Consider the following 22,379-nt stretch of genomic DNA (forward strand, 5'->3'; position numbering starts at 1 on the left):
GCGGGCCTACTAGTGTGTGTGCCACTAATTAGGTAATATCAACTTCCTATAGGACAGATAGAGAATAACTTCTGAACTTGGGAAAGGGGGCAAGAGAGTCATCACCTGATTCAAATGCATAATCAGTTATCTGGTGGTTATAGGTTTGGAAATGTTTAACTGCATTTTGAAGTGGGTGTAGCTGAATGTTTTCACATTCAAGGATACAGAACAGCTTGAACTAGGGTTACAAAATGTATGATGAAAAGAAACCTTGGGATGGTTCATTTTCATTTTGATCCCCATCCATTCCACATCATAACCATTGAAGAAATTCAGAGGACTGGAGGCAATGGATGCACCGGAGTCAAAATCAGCTAAAACTGATCTGCTCTTAAGAGTAAGGATGACTTGACCCATAATAGGGTACAAAAGTAATTCACCCACTTCAGTGACAACCGGGGCCCATACAGTAGCTATTGTAAATCATTTAAACAACATTAAGGAAAGGTTTCTTCTATTGTATACAGTTTTAAATCTTAATGTCCCTTCTGGTCCTCATGTCTGTGCTCATCTGTCTATACTGCTTACCTATAAAACACAAAAATTAAACATCCAAACAATTTTTAATAATTAACCAGTTAACTGTATCACCCTTGTTTGCATTCTGTAGATAATTTGCTCAAATCCATTCCCTCTTAGTTTTTACAGTCCTGTGATAGAAAAGAGAGGTTTAATCTTAAATGAAGACACAGCTTCTACTGATAAGAAATGTTGAGGGAAGGAAAAACATAAAATGGGATTATTCTAAATGATGAGCTTTCAATCATAGGTTTGTGGATCTTTAGAAAATGAGTGTTTCGATTGGCAGTCAGCAAAAACACCAATACAGAAATACAACCCACAAGGATAGAGGAACTTAACGATTTTATTCTTTGTTACAGATCAGAATTCATTCACCACCCCCCACCAATTCAAACTTAAAACAGTATTTCTTCCTCTTTTTTGGCAATTTGCTTTAACCAATATTTTCACACAAAATCAGCATGTACAGAGAACCAGTGATTACATTGCATTACACTACTGCTCTGATGTTAAACACAATTACTACACAACTCTAGACAGGACTATCTATTGATTGTTGTTAATCTGCAACAGTATTTTGTGCACAAGGTAATAAGGGAAGACAGGATGTATATCTGAAGTTTCAAACCAGTAAATTCACATGATAGAGGTATATAGTTTCACATTTCCTTGGTACAACAGATTATGAATTAGGCAAAGCTGTCATGCGTTACATACAGTGTGACAGAATTTTAGATGGGAAAACATATATATATATATATATATAAACATTTATGCAACAGCACCATTATTAAAAAGGTCATTCCTTTTTTTTCCTTTTTAATTATTCACAGAAGGAATTAGTGTCCTTCAGTAAACTTGATACACAAGAAACAATTTGGGCCTTTGACCCATTTAAACCATGGCATTGGACTTACTCGAACTCAAAAGTTGCCTAGAACCAAGCATTTTTCCAGATATACCACAAACATGAGATGATTATAAAATGTACAAGATTAAGGCAAATGGTTATAGATTTATAAGATTTAAAAAAAATCAAGAACATCACAGGTTACACTGTATGCCTGAAACAAAGTAGCTGGATCCAGTCTACAGGATGGTGCAGCAACACGTAGCTGGATAGTTGTCCGTTTCCACTTTGTGCTCGGAACCATAGACAAAGTAGTCGTAGGGATTTCCTTTCCAGGTGTAGTTCACTTTGGTGATCGGGATCAATTCAATGGTCTGTCGCTGAAATATATATTGCAAACAAAGATTAATAGCAATTTCAGATGAAGAGTAACAAACGGGGCTGAGAATGTAATTGTACAGAAAAATAATGATAACTCAAATTGGAGAGAACAATTGAACAATACATTGGAATGGCAAAAACTAATGGGAGGCAATAAAGTACAAACAATACAAACCTAGATTTTTTGCTGTTACTATAAATGTGATGACTGTGGATAGTATTTGTTTAATTTAAGCCTGATGGAGAACAGTATGAAAATTGCATCTCATAGGAAATTTGTGTACATGGTGGAAAACAGGTAATATGCAACTCATTTTAAAGGAGTTTTACTTTAAGAAAATATAATTATTATACAAGACTTTCATTGTCTTAAAATCAACAGACACCTTTCCTTGACATATCCAGTTTCTCAAATATTTCTGTTACCTCAGAACAGGATCACGTATATTAGGATCTGAGAAGGAAAAACACCCTGTTGAGGACAGTCAGAAGTCAAAGTCTGCTTCTCATCATTTAAAGCATTTGAAACATTCAGATGCAGGGGGGAGGGGGGAGAACTTTCCTACAATACAGAAGAGCTCTACAACATATAGCCCTAAGCCCTAAGCTTGCTATACCAACCCTAGAGATATTTCTGACCACTGAAATATGAGTTGTTTTGGACAGCTCGCCAAAATTCATGTTTGACCAAATGTGTAAAAAAGTCGAAATTATGTGCTACATACCTGCTGCAGAACACGAGATGTTGCTGCATACTTCGTTTGGTGCTCATTCACCAGTCTCTGAGCCGCCTGGCAAATATCTGGGTCAGGAAAACCTTGCACGGGATACACCTACACAAGATGGACATGTTTAGGGACAAACGTCATGAAACAAAACGCTGAAATCAGAATAATTCAATGTGAGGAAGAGGTATTGTTTTACCATGTACTGCGTGACAGAAAAGACCTTATTCCCCGACACTTTGCTGATTTTATCCACAGGGAATCCACTCTGCAGCGCTCCAACAAAATCCGAAATATTGTTTGTCCTGGAATAGGTTTAAGAGTTGCGGTACTAGTTAGATTATAGGGGAAGATTTTTTCAAGTGTAAAGACTGAATTTGTATGTTTCCGGTTTATTATAGAGCTAGTGAACATTTTAATCCTTTATGCACAGAAGGAAGATTTAAAGAGATTGCTGAGGCAAGCTGCTACAATATTATGGTTAGAAGGTCTTGTCATGTCTGGCACAGGTCGTGAACTGCTTGTTAAGATGAAAGTTCAATAGTAAAGTGTAAAAGGATGTGTGAACACCAACACTGTACATACACAGGCCTTTCAATTATTAGATAAGCAAACAGTTAAGATTTACCATTTCACAGTGAGTTTAATGAAGACCAGGAGCTGCTTTTTTCCTTTGCAAGTGTCACATTTATCTGTTCCACTTCCAGAACAGTGGAAGCAGCTGCAGAGAAAGAGAAGTAGCCATTAATCTGACACCAGGGGGAGAGAATGCACAGTTATTTTAAAGACTACATTTTGAACTCAAGATAATATACCCTCATTACTGAAAAAAAGCAGGAATGTGTTACGGAACATAAAAAGAAAGTCAAAATACTTGCCAACTGTCCATGTCATGATGTGCGACATTATTTTGGGACTCTACACTTTTAAAGTTGATCAGATCTACTCATAAAGCGATAAAACCTAGCAGTTCTTGAGAAAGATAACTGGATACACATTCTTGATATGCCCAGGCCCATTATGTAAACATTCCCGCACTTTAGAGATCAACTTTCCCACCTGAAAAGTGATCCCTGTAATTAACACTGCACTGAGATTTGGCAAAGGATCCACTGGAATGTAAAACTCCATTAGCCCATCCATTCATGGAACCATATTGCCACCTAGTGGGCAGGGGAAATGATGCCCACACATGCATTGTTTTTCAGTGTTACGTTAAAAATGGTCAAATATGTTAATTCTCCAATGGAATAACGATCATAATACTATACCAGACATTTTAATGAAGATACCAGATAATTTACTGTAGCATTAACAATACACCAGATGTATTCCATACCCAGTTGAAAGAGGAAAGTCTATCGAAGTGAGCTTATATGACTCGGATATAGCCATGACCAATTTTATAGTTCGGAAAATGTTATTAAAGAATCATTGTCTTAATCCAGATAATTTAGTGATTAAATAAGCAGGCTGTTTCTAACCCCCAACCCAAAAGCTGCTATCGCTCTTTTACATCTTTACACTCTTCTCTTAATCTCTTCTCCTCCATCAGACTCTTGCGGTTCTTAACTTGTAGCTAGGGAAGTTAGGTCTGTAGTTTCTCGTTTATCGTTTTTTTTCCGACACACAAAACACACAGTGTAGGAAACATGTAAGTAACAATTGTCCAGTAATTTATTGCACAATATTAGGACTTTTTTCATAAAAAGAGCCTCATTCATCTTTGACCAAGGGATCTTCTATCGTGATGCTGATGTGCACGGTTACATGATTTTTCAGGTTCTTATTATTTTCCTATCTTCTGTTTTCTCATTTATCATAATCAGATATTCATAAACCACTTTTATTCCCGAAAAAGAGTGTATAAGGCTCTCTACAGTGTGCGCATAATTGTTCTGATTATTATTACCAAGCAGTTTTCTAACTCCAAACCATGTCAACCTAAATAATGAGTGAATCATTTTCAGGTGATATAATTGCTTCATGAAAGAGGGTGGGGCTTAAATGGATAAATCCCTCATATTCAGGTGTGCATAATTATTAGCTGCTTTTTCAACACAGGTAAAATTGCCAGAAAACAGGATCTAACTGATGCTGAAAAGAAACAAAATGTAAAATGCAAAATCAGAAGGATGCAAAATCTTGATGCAAACTATTGAGTTGTGATCACTGCACAAGAAATAATAATTTAATTTAGTTGCCTAATAATTATGCACACTAAAATTTGAGGAAATTATTTTATTTCTCACTTTTTCTTTCTTAAACATTCAGTTTGATGCAAAATAAAGTTTTGGCTTCACTGACGGCATTGAATCTGTTGAAATTATCTTGAAAAATAATAATTGCCTAATAATTCTGCACACACTGTATTGCAGGTTGATTCAAACTGTTAACTTTGCTTTACCTATTAAAATAATTTGGGGTTGAATATTATTCAGATCAAATGTTGCTTTTCTTATATAATATGCATGGTGAATTAACAGATTGCTCTAAAGAATTATTTGATTTGTAGATTCAGAGTCTTTTTTTGTATAGTATATTATTCTGGGTTTAGATATTTTATTTCTGGCCACAAAAGCAATATGATCTTATACTTGTACTTTAGATAGTACTTTAAATCATTCAGTTAACTTCTTTGACCTCTGCTTCAGCTGAGAAGCCCAAAAATACAATCTCCACTACACATCAAAACCATATGCTATTCATCACACCAAGCAGAGGGTTTGATGCAGAAGGAGTAGTCAATACCTTAAACTTGCAAAAGGCATCACTTGCTAGCAATCTGCATTTTCCTAGAGGAAGCTCCCATCCACCCGCTACCTCTGGTATATGATACACTGAACAGAACACCTCAATATTTGTACCAATGTGGTTCGACTAGTGTTACCGTTAAAAGCCAGCAGTGGCATAGGCTGCATTGGAAACCAGCCCGTTTAACCTATGGTAGTGCATCTCCTGCACTCCAAGTGGAAAGCAGAAGCCACTCGAGAGCCCCCCATCCTTGCCGATCAAGTTAAGAGCAGTGTAAAATCAGTCCTTACGATTGGCAGCCCCTGCCAGAACAGGCAGCGCAGGTCTCTCCAAGCTGAGCTCCGGATCCGGCACAACTTTGACACGGTTTCTATGTTCAGCAGCAATGGGGGGAGAGAGTTAAAAGTTTACAAATTACTTAACAACAAGAACAGTATCACTCAACATGCAAACATTCAATCTATGATCAAACCATGCCAATGATTGGAAATCTACTAGGTAGGATATCTCAACCTTTTCTTACATTTGTTGACTTGGCCTTGCATCACTTTACAAACAGTCAATAACAGTGATCTCCAACCTTGGTCCTGGAGAGTCCCAATGCACTTAATCTTATAGGTCACCTTAAATCACCAAGTTCTAAATACTGGGAACACATATGAGTTATTAATCAATTAAGCAAATCAACCAAGGGAATTCTTGAAATCTGAAGGTATTCTGATAATTATTCCAATGTTTTCTACATGTTTGAATTTTCCAAACCACCTGCATAATTGTTTCAAATTAAATTATTTCAGGTGTTTAAACACTGGTGATAGAAGGGTGACCTCCAAAACCTGCTGGATAGGGGCTCTCCAGGACTAGGGTTGTAGAACACAGGTATATAACTTTCCAGCCCATCTTAGATGTTCTAGTTTTGGTTTTCTTCATTCTTGTAACCATAGGCTAAGGCTTATTCCTGGTTCAGGCAACTTAACAAAGCAGGTCAACAGACATATCAGACATTGCTGCAGCCAAAGGCTCAAAATAGTGGCCAGGCACTCTGGAAAGATGTTGTTTATGTACCCCTTTGGGTAATCCTTTATAGAAAAGGTGACTATATTGTGTGGGAACTTTCAGGTTATTTCTGCAAAAGGAGATTGTAGTCCCTGGCACAATGCTAGAGAATAATGAAAATTGACTTCCACTTTACTTAGCTGATGCTTAGGATACTATAAAACATTTGTTTTTGAACAGAATTCAAATACCACTAACTTATGCATGACAGTCCTAATAGTGAGGAAATGGTTCTTACATTACCAGCTCCAGAGCAGTCTTTGCAAGGAACCTTTCCTGTTGTATTACATGTATGGCATGGCTGAAAAGATTATTAGAATTAGGGTTGCAGACTTACACAATATACACAATAATATATCAGTAAAATGTAAGTTAGATGCAATATGCCATAAGATCTTGAGCACCAAAGAGTAGCAAGACATTTTTCCCCAGGTTACTCTCCTAAAAACATGTAATGATGCACAACAAAACTGGCAGATTCTCTCTTTTAGTATTTTTGCAATGATATAACTGGAAGAGAGCTGTAGCCCTTACTCTTTATTCATTTATGTGTAAACAAAACTGGTCAGATCATTGACAGCTGCTCATGACATATTATGCAGCTTAAGTCAACATTTTGGGATCTGGATGGCTTGGCTTTAGCATTACTAAAGAAGGTGCATTTCATTCATCTGAGCTGTGGTGAATCAATATTCAGTGGTATAAGATCAGGCATCGTGGCAAAGACTCCAGTATCGAGTCTGCATTACCTTGACAGAAGAGGTGCAGGGGACCTTGATGTCTTGAGTGGCATCTTTAAACAATTCTGGGGTCTGAACTGGAACATTCCATGGACCAGGTGCCGCCTGGGTGAAGGCATCTACAGGCTGACCTAACAGAAAAGAGAAAGAATGAGATGAGCTCCAGAGAGGATCAACCTACTAATGCATGCATTTCAGGGCACAGGCTAAGCCCTATGGTTCAGACAGCCAACTGCAATCAGGATTTCCCATAGGGTGGTACAAATTTACAGTGTTTCCAGGCCTGGGATTGCACTGCTCATGTCTCAAAAGAGATTCCCACTGCTTACCGGGCACCTATGAACATGTACTGTTGGCAAGATGTGCATTAGTCAAACCCACGGACCCTCGGCCCTGGTCAAAGCAATTACAACCTGAAACCCTTGTGGAACTCATTCGCTTCATTTATTTTTTACCTTCCAAGTAGTTGGGGAATTCAAGTATTCAAGGAATTCAAGAAATAGTTCTGATTCAATTAAGGTTTCAGGGACGTAATGGCAAGCCTAACTGGAACAAAACTCAGGAAGACGATACCTCCCCAGGAGCAGTGTGGAGAACCGCTGATCTAGCCTACAGTGCTGTGTCATTGATGTGTGCGCTGTGAATCTCAGTGTAAAACTAAGCAGGAGGATTGGAGGCCCATTTTGGGAGGTACATGTTAGCTGCCTGAATCCCTCCAGAAATTGTACAGTAACTGCAGCTGAGATTGACAAGTGAGGTATCCAAACTGAGAGGGGATTGAGGGAACTGCCAATTAAGTACAAAAAGAATCAGTGAGAAAGAGCTAATAAAAAGGTCAAATTAATCTGTGCCAGTCAAACTTGTACCTGTTTGCTCCCTGACAAAACAACTTTACGAGGCAAAGTGGAATTAATTTCCTGATAAGTCTGACAACGTAAAGGATAAAGCCATATGTTTATTAAACAAAACAAAAAAAACAGTGCCTGAAATTAGGGAGCATACATTGAAGCTGGTGAAGACTCAGCTTCTTAAATTTCCAGCTATAAATATCCATAGTCTCTAATATATTGAATTTGTTTTATTATTTTCAAGAATCTTCTGCCCCTTTGATAGCAAACGATCTTATCTTCATTATTCCATTATCTACTTTACTTAATTCCTAATTAAATAGAAATTAATTGGGCATTGCACAAAATCTTCATTCAACTCCATATCCACGCCCTATAGTTTTAGTGTTCAATGATTACCTTCAAAAGGTTCGTTGGACCATTCCGTAGATCTGGACTCAGTGAAGGTTTCCAGGCGATACTATAGAACAAGATAAGACATTTCTCATTCGTCATGCGCCAAACAACAAGTTATGCATTGTAATTCATAACAGAGGGCCATAAACTAAAAGTATCCTAAAGATATTCAAATAATATTGAGTACAATTATACAGTGTTCCTTAATACATATTACTCCGTTGAAAAAGCTGCATTAAGATGTATAGTTGTGAATCACATTTAACAAAAAGTAGAGTTAACCAATACTGAAAGGTTTATAGAATGTGCAAATGTTTACAATTTTCGCCAGGCTTCGTTGAAAGTTTAATGGGAGATGCACACAGAAGTGTTAAGATGTACACTCTGAACTCCCATCTGAGCTCTGGAGAAAACTCGCTATAGGACATTTTGGATTAATGTTTGGAGATTCAACAGTCCAGGCATATGCCATTCATTGCTGTGGTCATAGGATTGTTCAAATTAAATGTTAGACTTTCCTTGAAAGATCCAGTTGAGTGATTCTGTTTTTTTTTAAATTAAAAGAAAGCCATCAAGGACAAAAAACAATTTATTCTTTGTATTTCATAATTGTTACCTCCTTTATCTCCTTCGAATACTATGCTTGTCTAGCACTTGCAAAGCTTTGATTAGAAAAGGCTAGAGATCGGCTTACATTGCATGTAATTTTCCACCTCAGTGAAACCTATTGCATCAACACCTGGGGTAAAAATTTGTTAAAGCAACAAGGTGTGGTACAGACCCTGTATGTGTTGTGTGCTTCAAGGCTGGTGAACGTTGCCTCTTCCACTGGACTGGAGCTATAACAGCACTTACTGTTCACATAATCAGTAAATGCTTTGCGGGCCACCTCTTCAGTAATGGATGGGATCCTATGAAACCAGAGGAAACGGAAATGAATCACTTCCACCCAAGACATTGAGACATTAGCTTGCAATCCAATGCATCAGTTGCCAATGTAAACTCTATTGACATATCAAAATCGGCTTTACTGAATCTGCCTATCCAAAATGTTGTTAGCATTCCACATTAAGTAAAACACAAGGGAAAGGCTAATGGATACAGTTTAAATAGTCTAAAGCTGCTCCAAGCCATAGAGGAGAAATACTTGAGTTCTGTACTTTAAGGGTCTGTATTTGTACAGGAAAATGTGTTATAAAAAGGGAATCATCCCATACATCCAAATTGTCTTTCTAGCTACATTGGCAAAATGCACAACAGCTACAGGATTAGCACATGGTAATATTGAAAGGCAGAAATCGTTTTGTCTACATCTCATGTGATGAGGATTATGATTAGGTACAAGGAAGTAAAAGCAGTCTGTAATGCAAAATACAGGAGAGTACTGATTTTAAAGACATGGTTATTCTAATTTTGAAATCCAACAATTAGAACATGTGACTGTAATGATTTCCAGATGGTCAATGTTGAAGGAAAGGTTCCAAGCAATTTAGTTAGTTGGGCAAACAATGCAAGTTTTAGAAGAAAACACTTTTCTCCTTCACAGTGACATTTCAAAGCAAAATTACAAACTAGTATTACCCAAAGCCCAATTTAAAAAAGTACACTTTCACTGAGAATTTGAAGAAAGACTTAAAATATACCTTTCAAAAATGTGGTTAGCAGTTGAAAGCTTTGACCTACATTCCCTTCCCCCCCACAACAAATATAAACACCCATACAAATTCAGATGGCGTTAATATAACATGGGCTTTAAGGTTAAATTGAAGAGTCTCTTGTGATGAGCTTCATTAAATATCATTGCAAAAATAATGGCCCAGAAAGACATCTACACTTAGAGGGAAAAAAAAAATCAAACTTACGCCCACTCAGTCTGAGGTGGTAGGGGTTCAGCTGGGGGGTATGGTAAGCCAGAGGGTGGAGGAACAAATTTTCCTGTTCAAATAAAATTAAAGAGCAAATATTATGAGGGCTTGTTTTCTTGCATTACCAGTAAAGTAAAATCTGTATCTGTGAGCTACAACATCAACAGGAGACACGTTGACTGTAGTACTGTAGTTTAACTCCACACTTTGAAAATGAGTTACTCAAACCCTGAGAAATCATGTAGCCGTTCTGGAGAATGCTGGAAAGTAAGCACCACCTCAAGCTCAACCTCTCCAAATCGGATCTCCTGTTTTTCCCCCACTCTTCCTCACCTTGTGCTGACCTCCCCATCTCGATCCCCTTGGAATCCACCACACTTTCTCCTTCTTCCTCCGCTAAAAATCTAGGAGTCACCCTTGATCCTGCGCTCTCCTACACCCAGCACATCACCACGCTGACACGCACCTGTAGAATCTTCCTGAGCAACATACGCCGGATCCGTCCCTTCCTCACCGACTACTCGACTCAGCTACTCGTCCAGTCACTGGTCCTCTCCCACCTGGACTACTGCAACTCCTTCCTGGCCGGCCTGCCTGCAACTACTACCCGCCGCTCCAGCTCATCCAGAACTCTGCGGCTCGTCTGGTATTCTCTCTGCCACGATTCGCAAACGCTACTCCACTGCTCCCCTCCCTCCACTGGCTCCTGATAACGGCACGCATTCAGTTCAAGACTTTGACCCTCACCTACCGCTGTCAGTCTCGACCTCACTGCACCAAGCTACCTTCAGTCCCTCGTCTCCCCATACATCCCCTCCAGACCACTGCGCTCCTCCAGTGCCAGAAGACTAACTCTGCCTCCTCTCCACTCTCCTTCCCCCAGAGCCGCTCCTTCTCTTCCCTGGCCCCTAAATGGTGGAACGACCTGCCCACCGAAGTCAAAACAGCAGAGGCCTTGACCTCATTCCGGCACTTACTCAAGACGCATCTTTTCCGACAGTACTTGTAATATTAGTCCTCTATCCCTGCTAGATAGAGCTTCACAGTTTTTATTATGTTCCTCGTGTTCTTGATTGTTTTCCTCCTTGCTCCCTTTCCCGTAGCCCTTGACTGTGACCCTACATCTTGACAGCACTTAGCTTTCACCATCCAGGATGTAGGAAGTCGCTTACTGTACTTGTGTAAATTGTAAATTGGAATTTGTAAAATGTATTTTGAATTGCTGTTTTAGCTAAATTGAACTCAAAATTCCCCCAAATGGAATAAAACTATACCACATATTAACCAAATGTTCATGTGCCTTATTGTTTTGGTTTACTCATTGTGTGGTTCAGAGAGCACAGTTTCCTTTACGTGGGTGTGAAAGAACCCTCAGGCGTTCTTTCAATAGAGACTGTGGATCAAACATTGCCCATGACAGCGTTCCCAAGCTGCAAAAATATTAAAGCCCTGCACTTTGGTCAACTCAACACAGACAGCTATGACCAGGATTTACCAAAGGGCACCACAATTAACCATGAGGTGCCAGGCCTCGGAATGCCAGACCCCGGTGGCAAACGGGGCACCAGTCAGATATTAGCGTCTTCTGTTTTTTGTCAAGTACCTCTGGCACTTATCGCTGCTTAACTTACCTCCTCCTCCGGTTTGTGTTCCTTCATATCCTGGTAAGTTATCAAACATGCTGGGAGGGGGAGCACTTGGGGCCTCGCCATAAACCATGGGTGGGACAAGCATCCCTGAAACAATGACAGCCATGTTTAAAAACACGAAGAGACCACTCACACACAATATCACTGAAATACAGATGTTGTATGGGAATTATACAGTGTAATTTGGCATACTGCACAACACATTATAAACCCATCCATAACACATTGGGGGCAAAAGTTAGAGTGACTTTTATTACATTATAATTAAGACTTGTTGATGTAATGCACATATTTGAAATAAATCTAAAATCTGTGTAAGAGTCTCATAACTAAACAAACGCTGTCCTGAAAGCAGATCATTGTGGGCTCACATTTCCTTCTCTATTTCTCAATCTTTCTTTCTCAATCTTCATTGCTTAAATACTATAATATCTAATGGTTGTACACGCATAGATGCCTACATCAATAGTAGTTTAGTCTTTATCAGCGTTTACTAAAAACATTTCGCTGTTGACTTTGTTTATGATTGTGAATGTTATTTTGATGTATTGATGATTTTGACTGAAAAACAATACAACTATTAATTGTTTCAACCATTGTCTTTTCTGGATTATTTTCTATTTTCAATTGACTTCATGCTTTCTTCTACATCTGTTTCACTCAGTCAAGTGTTAAAATATTACTTTTTAAACAGTGTTTACTTCTGTTTCTATACTCCAACTACCAGATTAGCACTCTGGTACAGGGTACAATTCAGGTTTCTTTTCACTTTTATATATTCTTACCATTTCAACATTTTTTTCAAGTCTTTTATTAATTTCATCCATCTCTTTTTCTTTGTTAGTTTATGCACTTCCTGGCACCCTTTTGGCACCATTACAAGATTAAATCAAAATGATTACATAAAAATGTTTACCTACCCACTGATCACAAATAAACCTGGTAGTGATGGCAGCTTCTTTACTTGTACTTGCTTGTTTTTTCCCCACACATTTATCCTACGGTCAGCAGGGTTTGCCATTTGGAATTAGCAGGTGCGTCTGTTTTTATTTAATCTGACCCTTAAGTAATATTTTATTATTTGTCTACTGTTTTTACTGACTACGCTAAGATTTCATGTTCAGATACATCACGGAAGAGTGTGTTGCCATCTTCATTGACAAGAAGTGGAATCCATGCAAAAGGTATGCAAAAAAGTGTATTGTTTTTCTATTTATTTTAACAGAAGTGTATTTTTAAAAATATTGTCCTATTTAACATAATCATTAAAGACTTACAAATTCTATATTTGTTATGATTAACAAGGTTTCTCTTAATAGAGTTTTAAATTGGTTTGGCAGGAGGACATCTACATCTCAACTACAGCCTAAGCACACATTCCCAACATTCATCGCTTTGCATCCATCCTCCGCCCCCAACACTGCCTCTGCAGCAGCTCCTTGGCTCATGCCATCCAGAGGTGGGGCTCCAATGGCCTCGTCCTCATGGCCAGATCATCATTCCCTTAGTCAAGCCAGTCTAGGCCAAAATTAACTCAATTTACCTTGTACTACATATGTCTACCGGGGATTGAATTAGGACATAAATGACTTTTTCTTCAATTTATGTTAATGTAATACATTAAATGTATTCCTATATAGGTTGATAAATATTAAAGGAACATGTGAAGTTACTGACAGGAAAACTGAGTATCATATCCTTTTTCAAAACGATCTTCCTTTTTGTGGAAATTAAAGAAGATTTACAACAGAACAGAGTAATGCTGACTGAGCTCCTGGGCCAAGATCCTAAGAAGTCTTCACTACTAGAAAGTCTTAATAAAATAATGATACATCTTTCTATTCAAGCTGTCTTATCAGGTGGGTGTTCGCAGTTTTGAGGAGACCATTCGGCTCATGCTGCAAACAGAGCTGACCAATAGAGTCGATGGGACGTGGAAACGAAGACCAAGCTTTGGGAAGTTATGTTCTCTTATTTTATTTTTAAACTTTGCATACTTCAGATTCTGTATTTTAAAAGTTTAGTAATCAACGCTGTAATTTTTTTTTGTTTTGTTTTTTAAATACTCTGTTCTTATTGCTCAATCAATGTTCAAGTCATAAATATATTAATGATATAGTCACCATTAGACACCACATACGGTAAAAAGGCAAATCATTAATCTAAATTTTCCATCAAGGCACCACAACAGTGTATTAGCTTGGGACACTAACAGACCAATCAGCCTGTAATAATGTATTCCTGTAACACTTTGTATTCCGAGTTCTCTCTACATTCACAAAGGAAACTATATGCAATGTTGGATTTATAGATTTATTGCGGATTTATGATACACGTTTTCTTACAAATGTATTGTATTAACATTGAGATATTGAAAATTAAAGTATACACACAAAAGAAAATCCATAGGAACTGTTGTAATTGTTTTAGATATTTACAAAAATTGTGTTGAAGTCTGTCAGTCCTATGTTAACTTTCTTTTCTTGCAGTCATATTTTAACCAAATTTCACTGATGGGCAAAAAGAACCATCAAACACATATTAACTGGACCACAATAACCATTAAGTCATCTTAAAGAAACAAGAAATTATTATTCATGAGGTAGGTAGAGTCTTGTCAAGAACATTTTTATTTTGCTTGTATGATTCCTCTGATTGTAAATATAATACAATATTTGCTGACCAAATGATCAAGCCATTTCCTGGAAGGGGGGGTCAAAAGTTAATTAATGCAGTTTTCATTACTGACAATAAATGATTAATCTAAAGCTTAATTATGTGATGTAATGCATTGTTCATTAGACTTCTACAGATGGAGCAGTCACAGATTTTTGTGTAAGAGTGGACAGGGAGCATAAAGCCTTCTGTATGGAGTGAGGGAGCCGTCGCCCCCTTGCCCCAACTGGTGGCGGTATGCCCGTGTTAAATGTTCAAAATTAACAATTGCAAAGAATAAACTGAAAAGGAAAGAATAACAAGTAGGCTAAAAATGAAGAATGCATATCCTCACTACTGAAAAAATATATTTATCAGAATAACACCCTGCCTTTGATAGTGTTTAAATGCAGTACAGGGATGTACAGTCTGGTACTGAAAAGCTTATAAGCATTTCAGCAATGCGAGGTATTACAATTGGGAAGGATTAGCCTGCCTGGCCATGACAACAAACTCTTCTATCTTCAGAGACATCAGAGTCTTAACGATTCACATTACAACTTAATTAACTGGTTTCTTATTTGAGACACCATGCTCAAATACCATTGTGTTGTTCTGAAGAACACATTCTTAAGGCTGGAGATTATGTTAAATTAAAAACACAGACGATAGAGAAATTAACCTATTCACATAGTATATATTTGAAAGTATTTGTTTAGAGTTTGACAGTTGGTAGGTTTTGATTTTGTTTCCTCCTGTACAGTCTTTAGGGATTCCTATGGAAGTTCAGCTATGATTTCCTAGACATCAATGGCACTAACTTCATGATGTTGACACAGCTGTTCCCCAATAAATGTCAAGTTGCAGAGAAATCCATGGACGTAAGGGTGCGGTTAGGCACCCTTTTGTTCTATCCATGGTTCACCTGAATGACGTCTGAATGAAAAGTATTTGTATAAAGCATTCAGTGGGCTGTACAGTTTCACTGGAACTTGAAGAAAAAAAGAAAAAAATATAAAAATGTATGCAATGTGCAATGCATTTGCTGGAACCACACCGTTGGTTGATGCAATTGGTTGGGATCATAATTTAATATGTAGAACTGTCATCATTACAAACGGTTTAGGAAGAGAGGTTATACACATTTACCAACTGAATAGCTATAGATATAAATGTAGGGAAATGTGATGAAGTACACCCGTCACTGTTTTTTGGTCCCAGTTCCACCCTTCTTATGACCTTGGATCTTCATCATTTTTGTTTCAGTCTACATTACCTTCATAAAAAGAATAACTGTCTCATTCAAGTACGTTCTTCGCCTTCTTCTACTCATTTTAAACTGCCTTTACTGCCATCACTGAGATTCCACATCAAACGTCACTGCACAAATGTACAAATTGTTTATGGACAATCAAAGTGCAGAATTGGGGCTCAACGAAGCCTACCCTAGACATTGAGCAAAATTATTCCTTGCAAGATCTGGACAGCTGCTCCCCATTAAAAATAGTATTGCCAGAAGCTAGAATGGCCAGAAGCTGGGGGTGGGATCAGAGACCCTGCTGTTCTGTCTACTACAACGCCATCTTACATTCCAATAAACACAGCATCCAGCGGCGTTTCATGTATAGTTTAATCCCACAGTTTCACTAGATGGTGCAGGCTCAATGGAGTATGGCAAGATCAATTGTAACTTCATAAAGTTATACTTAGTGCATTAGTGCAAGCAGGCAGTTGGAAATGGAAACTGGGAATTGAAAATTAGAAGAATAACCTATGTATGCACAACTCCCCTTATTCAAAATAAATACTGTGTTAAGCAATAGAGGTGACATGCACACATAGTTAAAACTTCACTGTCAAGACAAAAACGCAAATCTGGGTCTAAGATCGCAGAAGTGCTCGCAGTAGCCAAATAATTCAGAAACAATGTGGTCAGATAAAACAAAAATGCAGGTTTGAAAACAGGTTTTGCGCCGATGATACTGCGATAAACCAGAGCCGCACGGGTACGAGTTTGGAAAAGATACGGACACATTCATCTTATCTAGGTTTGAACTGCAGCCGCGTCCACCACAAACTCATTACCGATAACACGTTTAAATAAACCACAAAACCACGCATTATCTAACAACTATATTACATGTATTTGTACTTTTTTGTCAGTTTTGGGATGGGCGTAGGTTTGTTTTCTTGTAAATAATAATAACAAACTAATACATGAAATGGGCTAATGAAAGCGGAAACGAATAACGATTTCATTTCAGACCATTTAAAACGATTAACTGTAAATCTTACCGTGCATCTGCTGGTTATTGTACATTGCTGTTCACGAGTTGAGCGCTGCCGGCAGGATGAAACTCGGCGCCACTGTTGTCTTCGGCCGCACAATTGCGTGGCTCTTCCTCTGAATGAGACGGATACGCCCATAACCGAGACCACCACCCCACCAGCCTCCTGCGCTCATCTAGGTGCCATTGTCCGTGTTACGCAGATTTCCGCAGAACTGCGCAGAACTGCAGAAGTCTGCGCTACAAGAACACCCCACAGACTTCACTGTCTCCCGAAACCCTGGCGGCCGGACATTTCAGTAATGTTGAAGTGCTGGTATGTAGTATGGGTAGTATGGGTAGTATGGGTAGTATATGGGTAGCCCAGCTCCGCCTCGTTCGTTTTTCCCGAGAACAGGGTACAGACTGCAGCCGGACGACACATCAGGTTACACCTCTGACCCTGTTTTTCCAACGAATACTATAATGGAAATGTATTTTCTAACGTATATCATGTTATAGCTGCTTTACTAATTCATCAATTGAATGTATTTTTTATTGTAGCTCATATGCATTTACAATATTTTGTATGGCTTTGAAAAACGTTTTTTGGGACGGCGCTAGGTAAGGGTGCCTTCTAGTAAACAAATACATATAAATACATACGTAGCCTATGCATACATAAATAATTGTAATCCCTGAAAGCTATCGATAGGTACTGAAAAGCTTTATTGATATACTTATCTAATCATATATTGCACATTGCAAAAAAAGCCGGACTAAATTTGAGGCGGCCCAGGGCCGGCCTAATAAGTGTGAGCAGGGTCTTGCATCTGTCCCTCAAACAATGGTAATGATGGAGCAAGGGAGCAGTTTGGTACACAACCTCATATAAATATAATGTTGCAACGGGGTGTCGCATCTCCCCCTTCCAAACAAAAACACCCTCTGCTCACAGTTTTCCAAAAAATGTTGATGTTGTTACCTACATATCCCACATGGCATATTATACATATACATTATACATCAGTCTTGTGTGCTAAGGTTATTTGTGTCCCATCCCCTCCTGTCTGTCTTACTTTTAGTTGTTTGAGTTTTTTTATTTGTCCACATATACATGTAACATTTTAAAGACCCCATATATTATATTGCATTCTTTAAGAACATGGTCTTTGTAAGATTTCCAGATGTGTCTTCCTGCAGTTTTATTATTATTATTTTTATTTTTATTTCTTGGCAGACGCCCTTATCCAGGGCGACTTACAACATAAGTTGTATGTGTTTATTCTGTGACTCATGTCCAGAATAATATGACATAGATATAACCTACATTGGCTTGGTTTTGTTCTGATTTGATTTGAATCAACCTGTTGAAGTAATTCATCAAAATATTACTATAACATACCTAAAGTACCAGTACCAGTATCTCATTCTCAATGACCTTGACCTTGAGTATACTAGCTATACTTGGCACTTCTATTAATGCCGAAAACCAAACCGAAAATTCTCTAATATCAATTCATCTCAAGGACTGGCTGCACTATTTTGCAATGGTTCTTTATAGCTGGCAAAACACCCATAAACCAATACATGTTATTCTACTCTAGTCTGTCATGTTATCTCTCTGTGGGTCATATGCTTAAGAGGCAGAAGGAGGTACACCATTCCCAACACGTACGCCATTATGGCTACACGCCTACAGACCCAATTGGACAATTTTCAACAAAGCCTCACAGTTAAAAAAAAAAAAAAGCATGGTGTGCTGGCTTCCTTGCTTTATACAGGAGCCAGACCATTCAGAGGATTTCCCCCAGCACATAAATAAATAAGAGAAAATAAATATTTCTAGGTGGTAAGCAAGTGGGAAATGTAACAGACCTACAATGCATAAAGGATTGCAGCCCTCCAAGACTAGGGCTTTTTACCACTCATCCCCTTAGCTATAAGAATGTCAATAGCCTACAGCCATCATACATCAGGACACTTTTGAAAGCTTGGACCTAAACATGTAACCACAGGACAGAGGCACATTTGTAGCAAGACAGAGAAAGGAGAATAGACCTTTAACTATTCTAATACACCTTGTCTTCCTGGAGCTGACAATGACCCTGGATAAATGCTCCCATAGGATGATGTTGGAGCACTGGGGGGGGGAAACAGAAAGATCAGACTTAGATATTTTATACTGTAAAACTTTGTGATTTGGTATATTACTTTTCTGATTAACAAAATGTAAGCAGAAGTACTTTTTTTTTAAAGAATGAAATTAGGCAAGAACATAATTATATGCCTTAACCTGTTAAGACCTGATCTGCGTAGGAGTCAAGATTACTATATTTTCAGTTAACTGTAAAGTAGACCATTGAATTCCTTTGTATTTCAAAATCCCATTTGTGTTTAAAAGGATGTTTGATCAAGAATATGCACATTGCTTGAAATGAACCGTGACCTATAAGGCACTGATTGGGAACCATTTTGGTGGGATGCAAGACAGGGCATGACCATAATAGCTACAATTTAGATTATACTAGAAATACACAGAGCTGTGTGCCTCTACACAGAGCTGGCTTTAGCAAGATGATGCAATTCACTTCATATCTATGGTCTAATCAGGATGTTGTTCTGCTGTCCCACAGTTATATAGTTTTACATGGGAATTTATGGCTCAACTTGGCAAGAATGCTTTTTTAAACCTACGTGCTTCTTAGAGACTGTTTCACACATTTAAGTTTCAGAAACAAATTTCCCTTAAAGGATTACAGACGCCAAACCTTTTTGGACCAGTCATGGGGCATTGGCTTCCATACTGTGTTCATGTTACTTGTCCATGCACTGTATGATATTAATCTATGTGCTTATCTTTACCTGCCTATCTCTTCCATATATTCATATTCAAAACAAAGCACAAACCATTCTCAACCAACAAATTGAAATCAGCCTAAGTGAATTAACACCAAATAAGATTCAAATGAAAGGACTGGACACATTTAAACTCACCTTAGCAGTGGCTTCTTGTCTGTGAATGCCATAGGCAGTTTCAGATTTTCCTTTGCTTCCTCTTCAGGCTTTCGAATTACAAAATAAATTTAGCAAGGTGTTTCAGCAATAGCATTTGTTTTTATTTTTACTTCTCCTACATACAATGTCATATGACAATTACAAATTATTAACAGACTTAGGTGTCCAAGCAGAAGTGCACAATCAGTCCACGCCCACCTATAACCTTGTGACACTAATGTACTTCCCCATTTTTGTTTTCCCAAATGTTCAAAAACTTTCCTGTTCAAAATGAGGTGGTGTCAAAGCAGATCTTAAAGTCTTGTCAATTTGTTCTCAGTGGCTTTTGTGATGAAGAAGCTTCCAATGTAGGCAAGCTAAACTGCTCAAACAAAGTAGTCTTACTTGACAGATACAGTAAATATGGTTCAGCAGTCACATACCGAAAGCTCTTTCAAATTACATAGTCTATATTTCAGGTTTTTAAAAAGGCCATGTCATGTTAAAAAATAAAAAAAATAAAAAATCAAATTTAGCATTTTTTAACCCTGTGCTGAGTTTCAAGAGAGTAAACGTGTAGAAAGGGTGTGCATAGTAACAAGTTACTAGGGAGCAGTGCTCCGGTATGGGCTTATGGCATATTTCCCATTCGACCGCCAATCTCTTTTTGGTAGGCATTTGTCTAATATAAGTACACACAATAAAAGTGGAGGAATAAAACCAATACAAAATAATGCAGCTTTGTTATTTACATATTAATGTTATACTTTCTCATTACATTAATAATAATTCATGCCGCAGTTCTCCTTGAGATCTTGAAAGCTTAACATTGACATGGAAGTGGAACACGGTTGATAGTATAGTGTGAACTTTGACTGTAATCACATTGAGGATTGGATTTATATTACTGTGCAGGGATTTGTGTACTATATTTTAATTATATTGTTAGTTTATTTGACTCCTTTCCACTTCTCTGATTGTGTTACATCACTCCATGTACAGTAAGTAATATAATTATGTTGTAGGAATTGTTTGGATTGGCTTTATTCTTTGTATAAAATCTGTTTCCCTTGACAGATTACAAAATAATTCTTTCAAGTCAAGTCGGAAGCACTGCCCAAGGGGGAGGGGTTTCTGCGCACTTCCGTAGAAACCTGATCGAAACGTCACTCTATCAATCGCTCGTCAATCAGAACAGGTCCCTTCCACTTCCTATTCCATAAAATGTGACGTCAGTGCAGGTTCGTCCTCTTTTGCCATTTCACTGGACTCAACAACGTAAGCTCTCTGTGTCTGTGTTTGTAATAAACATTCAAACTGCGTATTTCGGCTGGCTGGCTGGCTTACAATTCTGTCCTGTCCGGATGTCCGACTGCGCTTTTGGTTTCAGTTTCGTTCACAAGAAGAGCCTTTTAAAATAATAGTTGTGTTTATATAGTGCTATATATATTCCGACTGCTTGTTGTGTTGGTTTTTTGTCCACAGGACCTTATCCTCCATAGCAGGAGTGCTAGCAGCGGCAGTAAGAGTCTCAGTGTGTTGTAAGAGACCTCGCCCGCGTGAGGTGCTCCACTACAGCCCGCGGCTGCAGCTGTAGGACATCTCGCTCTCTCGGTTTGCTGAGAACGAGCTCTGCTTAGCCTCCTTGTCCGTGTGTGCTGGCCTCGGTTTTAGATCCCGCTATGGCTGGTGGTCTACTACCCTCGGCCCCCTCAGACCCCGGACCCCGCGTCTCCCGGTGTCCCCGGAAACCCCGGCACATGCGTTGTGGTTAAGCATACGGGCCTACGCGGCACTTGTATCCAGCACCTGGTTCTTGGTATACACAGTGTTCAGTCCGGCAACAGCAAGGACTGCACATAAACGTTGCCGGGTGGAGACGCACTTACAGCGGCAAGCCCGCTAGGTGCTCCACTTGTCGCGGCAGCACTTCAGTTGTTGTGTGCCCCTGGTGCAAACAATGACCGGTGCCCCCGCTGCACGTTTCTCTGTTCACGCGTGTGTGCGCTCGGCAATGAGCTCCTCTAACCTCTGCCACTGTGCTGCTTGTGGCCGACGCACCTTGCCCACCTGGAGTGGGGAGGTCCTATGCCCCGTCTGTTTGGGCACTGACAGTGGGTGCGATTTAGCCGCGACTTCCGGTGATCTTCCACTCCGGCGAGTGACGGTAGGGGTTCGGTGGCGCTAGACCTCTGCCTCTCCCCGTCTCCTCGTCCAGACACACAGCTTCACAGACAGCTTGCTGCTCCACCTGCGTCTGCTGCTGCACCGGCTGCTGCGACTGCACCTACCACGGCAGCTGCTCCCCCAATGGCAGCCGTGCCCCCCTGCCTGACGTGCCTACAGCCGAGTGAACTCCACCTTCGCTGCGCTGGTCTCCTTAACCCCGCTGTCCGCGGAGTCACGTGACTTGGCCTGTCCTGACAAGCAATGTCGCGTGACGGAGACCCTGCTCCGGAGGGCCTACAAGGCTGGAGCCCAAGCAGCTCACCTGCGTAACACTGAAAGCCTGCTGGCCCTTTACCTGGCCCAGCTGGCTGAGGCCCTGGACCCAGTCACTGCATCACAGGCCCCACCCCCTATCAGAGAGATAGTGGTGGCGGCCGACCTGCTGGTCAATGTGATGCGTCAT

The 22,379-nt window shown here is 39.3% G+C and overlaps 1 protein-coding gene across 4 annotated transcripts; it reads right to left on the minus strand.

Moving 5' to 3' along the window:
• Positions 1 to 889: 889 nt before the first annotated feature.
• LOC136738793 (protein SSUH2 homolog) lies at positions 890 to 19,880 on the minus strand. Of its 4 annotated transcripts, none has more exons than XM_066698309.1 (13): positions 19,748 to 19,872; positions 18,832 to 18,893; positions 11,811 to 11,915; positions 10,177 to 10,249; positions 9,096 to 9,225; positions 8,318 to 8,378; positions 7,080 to 7,201; positions 6,569 to 6,631; positions 5,565 to 5,644; positions 3,149 to 3,241; positions 2,720 to 2,825; positions 2,521 to 2,628; positions 890 to 1,794 (listed from the first exon to the last, which is right to left on the minus strand). In XM_066698309.1, exons 1-13 carry the CDS (start codon positions 19,777 to 19,779, stop codon positions 1,654 to 1,656), a joined length of 1,176 nt encoding a protein of 391 aa, XP_066554406.1. In that variant the 5' UTR covers positions 19,780 to 19,872; the 3' UTR covers positions 890 to 1,653. The 4 variants fall into 4 exon arrangements, with proteins under 4 accessions (XP_066554406.1, XP_066554408.1, XP_066554407.1 ...); XM_066698311.1 differs by having other exon boundaries at positions 18,812 to 18,893; positions 19,748 to 19,756; XM_066698312.1 differs by lacking the exon at positions 890 to 1,794 and adding an exon at positions 1,854 to 2,249 and having other exon boundaries at positions 19,748 to 19,880.
• Positions 19,881 to 22,379: the final 2,499 nt, after the last annotated feature.

Source organism: Amia ocellicauda, chromosome 3, assembly GCF_036373705.1.
Source record: "Amia ocellicauda isolate fAmiCal2 chromosome 3, fAmiCal2.hap1, whole genome shotgun sequence".
In the NCBI taxonomy this organism is placed as follows: Eukaryota; Metazoa; Chordata; class Actinopteri; order Amiiformes; family Amiidae; genus Amia; species Amia ocellicauda.

Coding starts and splice junctions, on each gene's coding strand:
- LOC136738793 (XM_066698309.1), bottom strand. CDS start 19,779: ATGGCATTCACAGACAAGAAGCCACTGCTAAG. Junction 11,916..18,831: donor GTCAGCTCCAGGAAGACAAG/GTGTATTAGAAT, acceptor TCATTGTTTCAG/GGATGCTTGTCCCACCCATG. Junction 3,242..5,564: donor TCTGGCAGGGGCTGCCAATC/GTAAGGACTGAT, acceptor CTTTCTCTGCAG/CTGCTTCCACTGTTCTGGAA.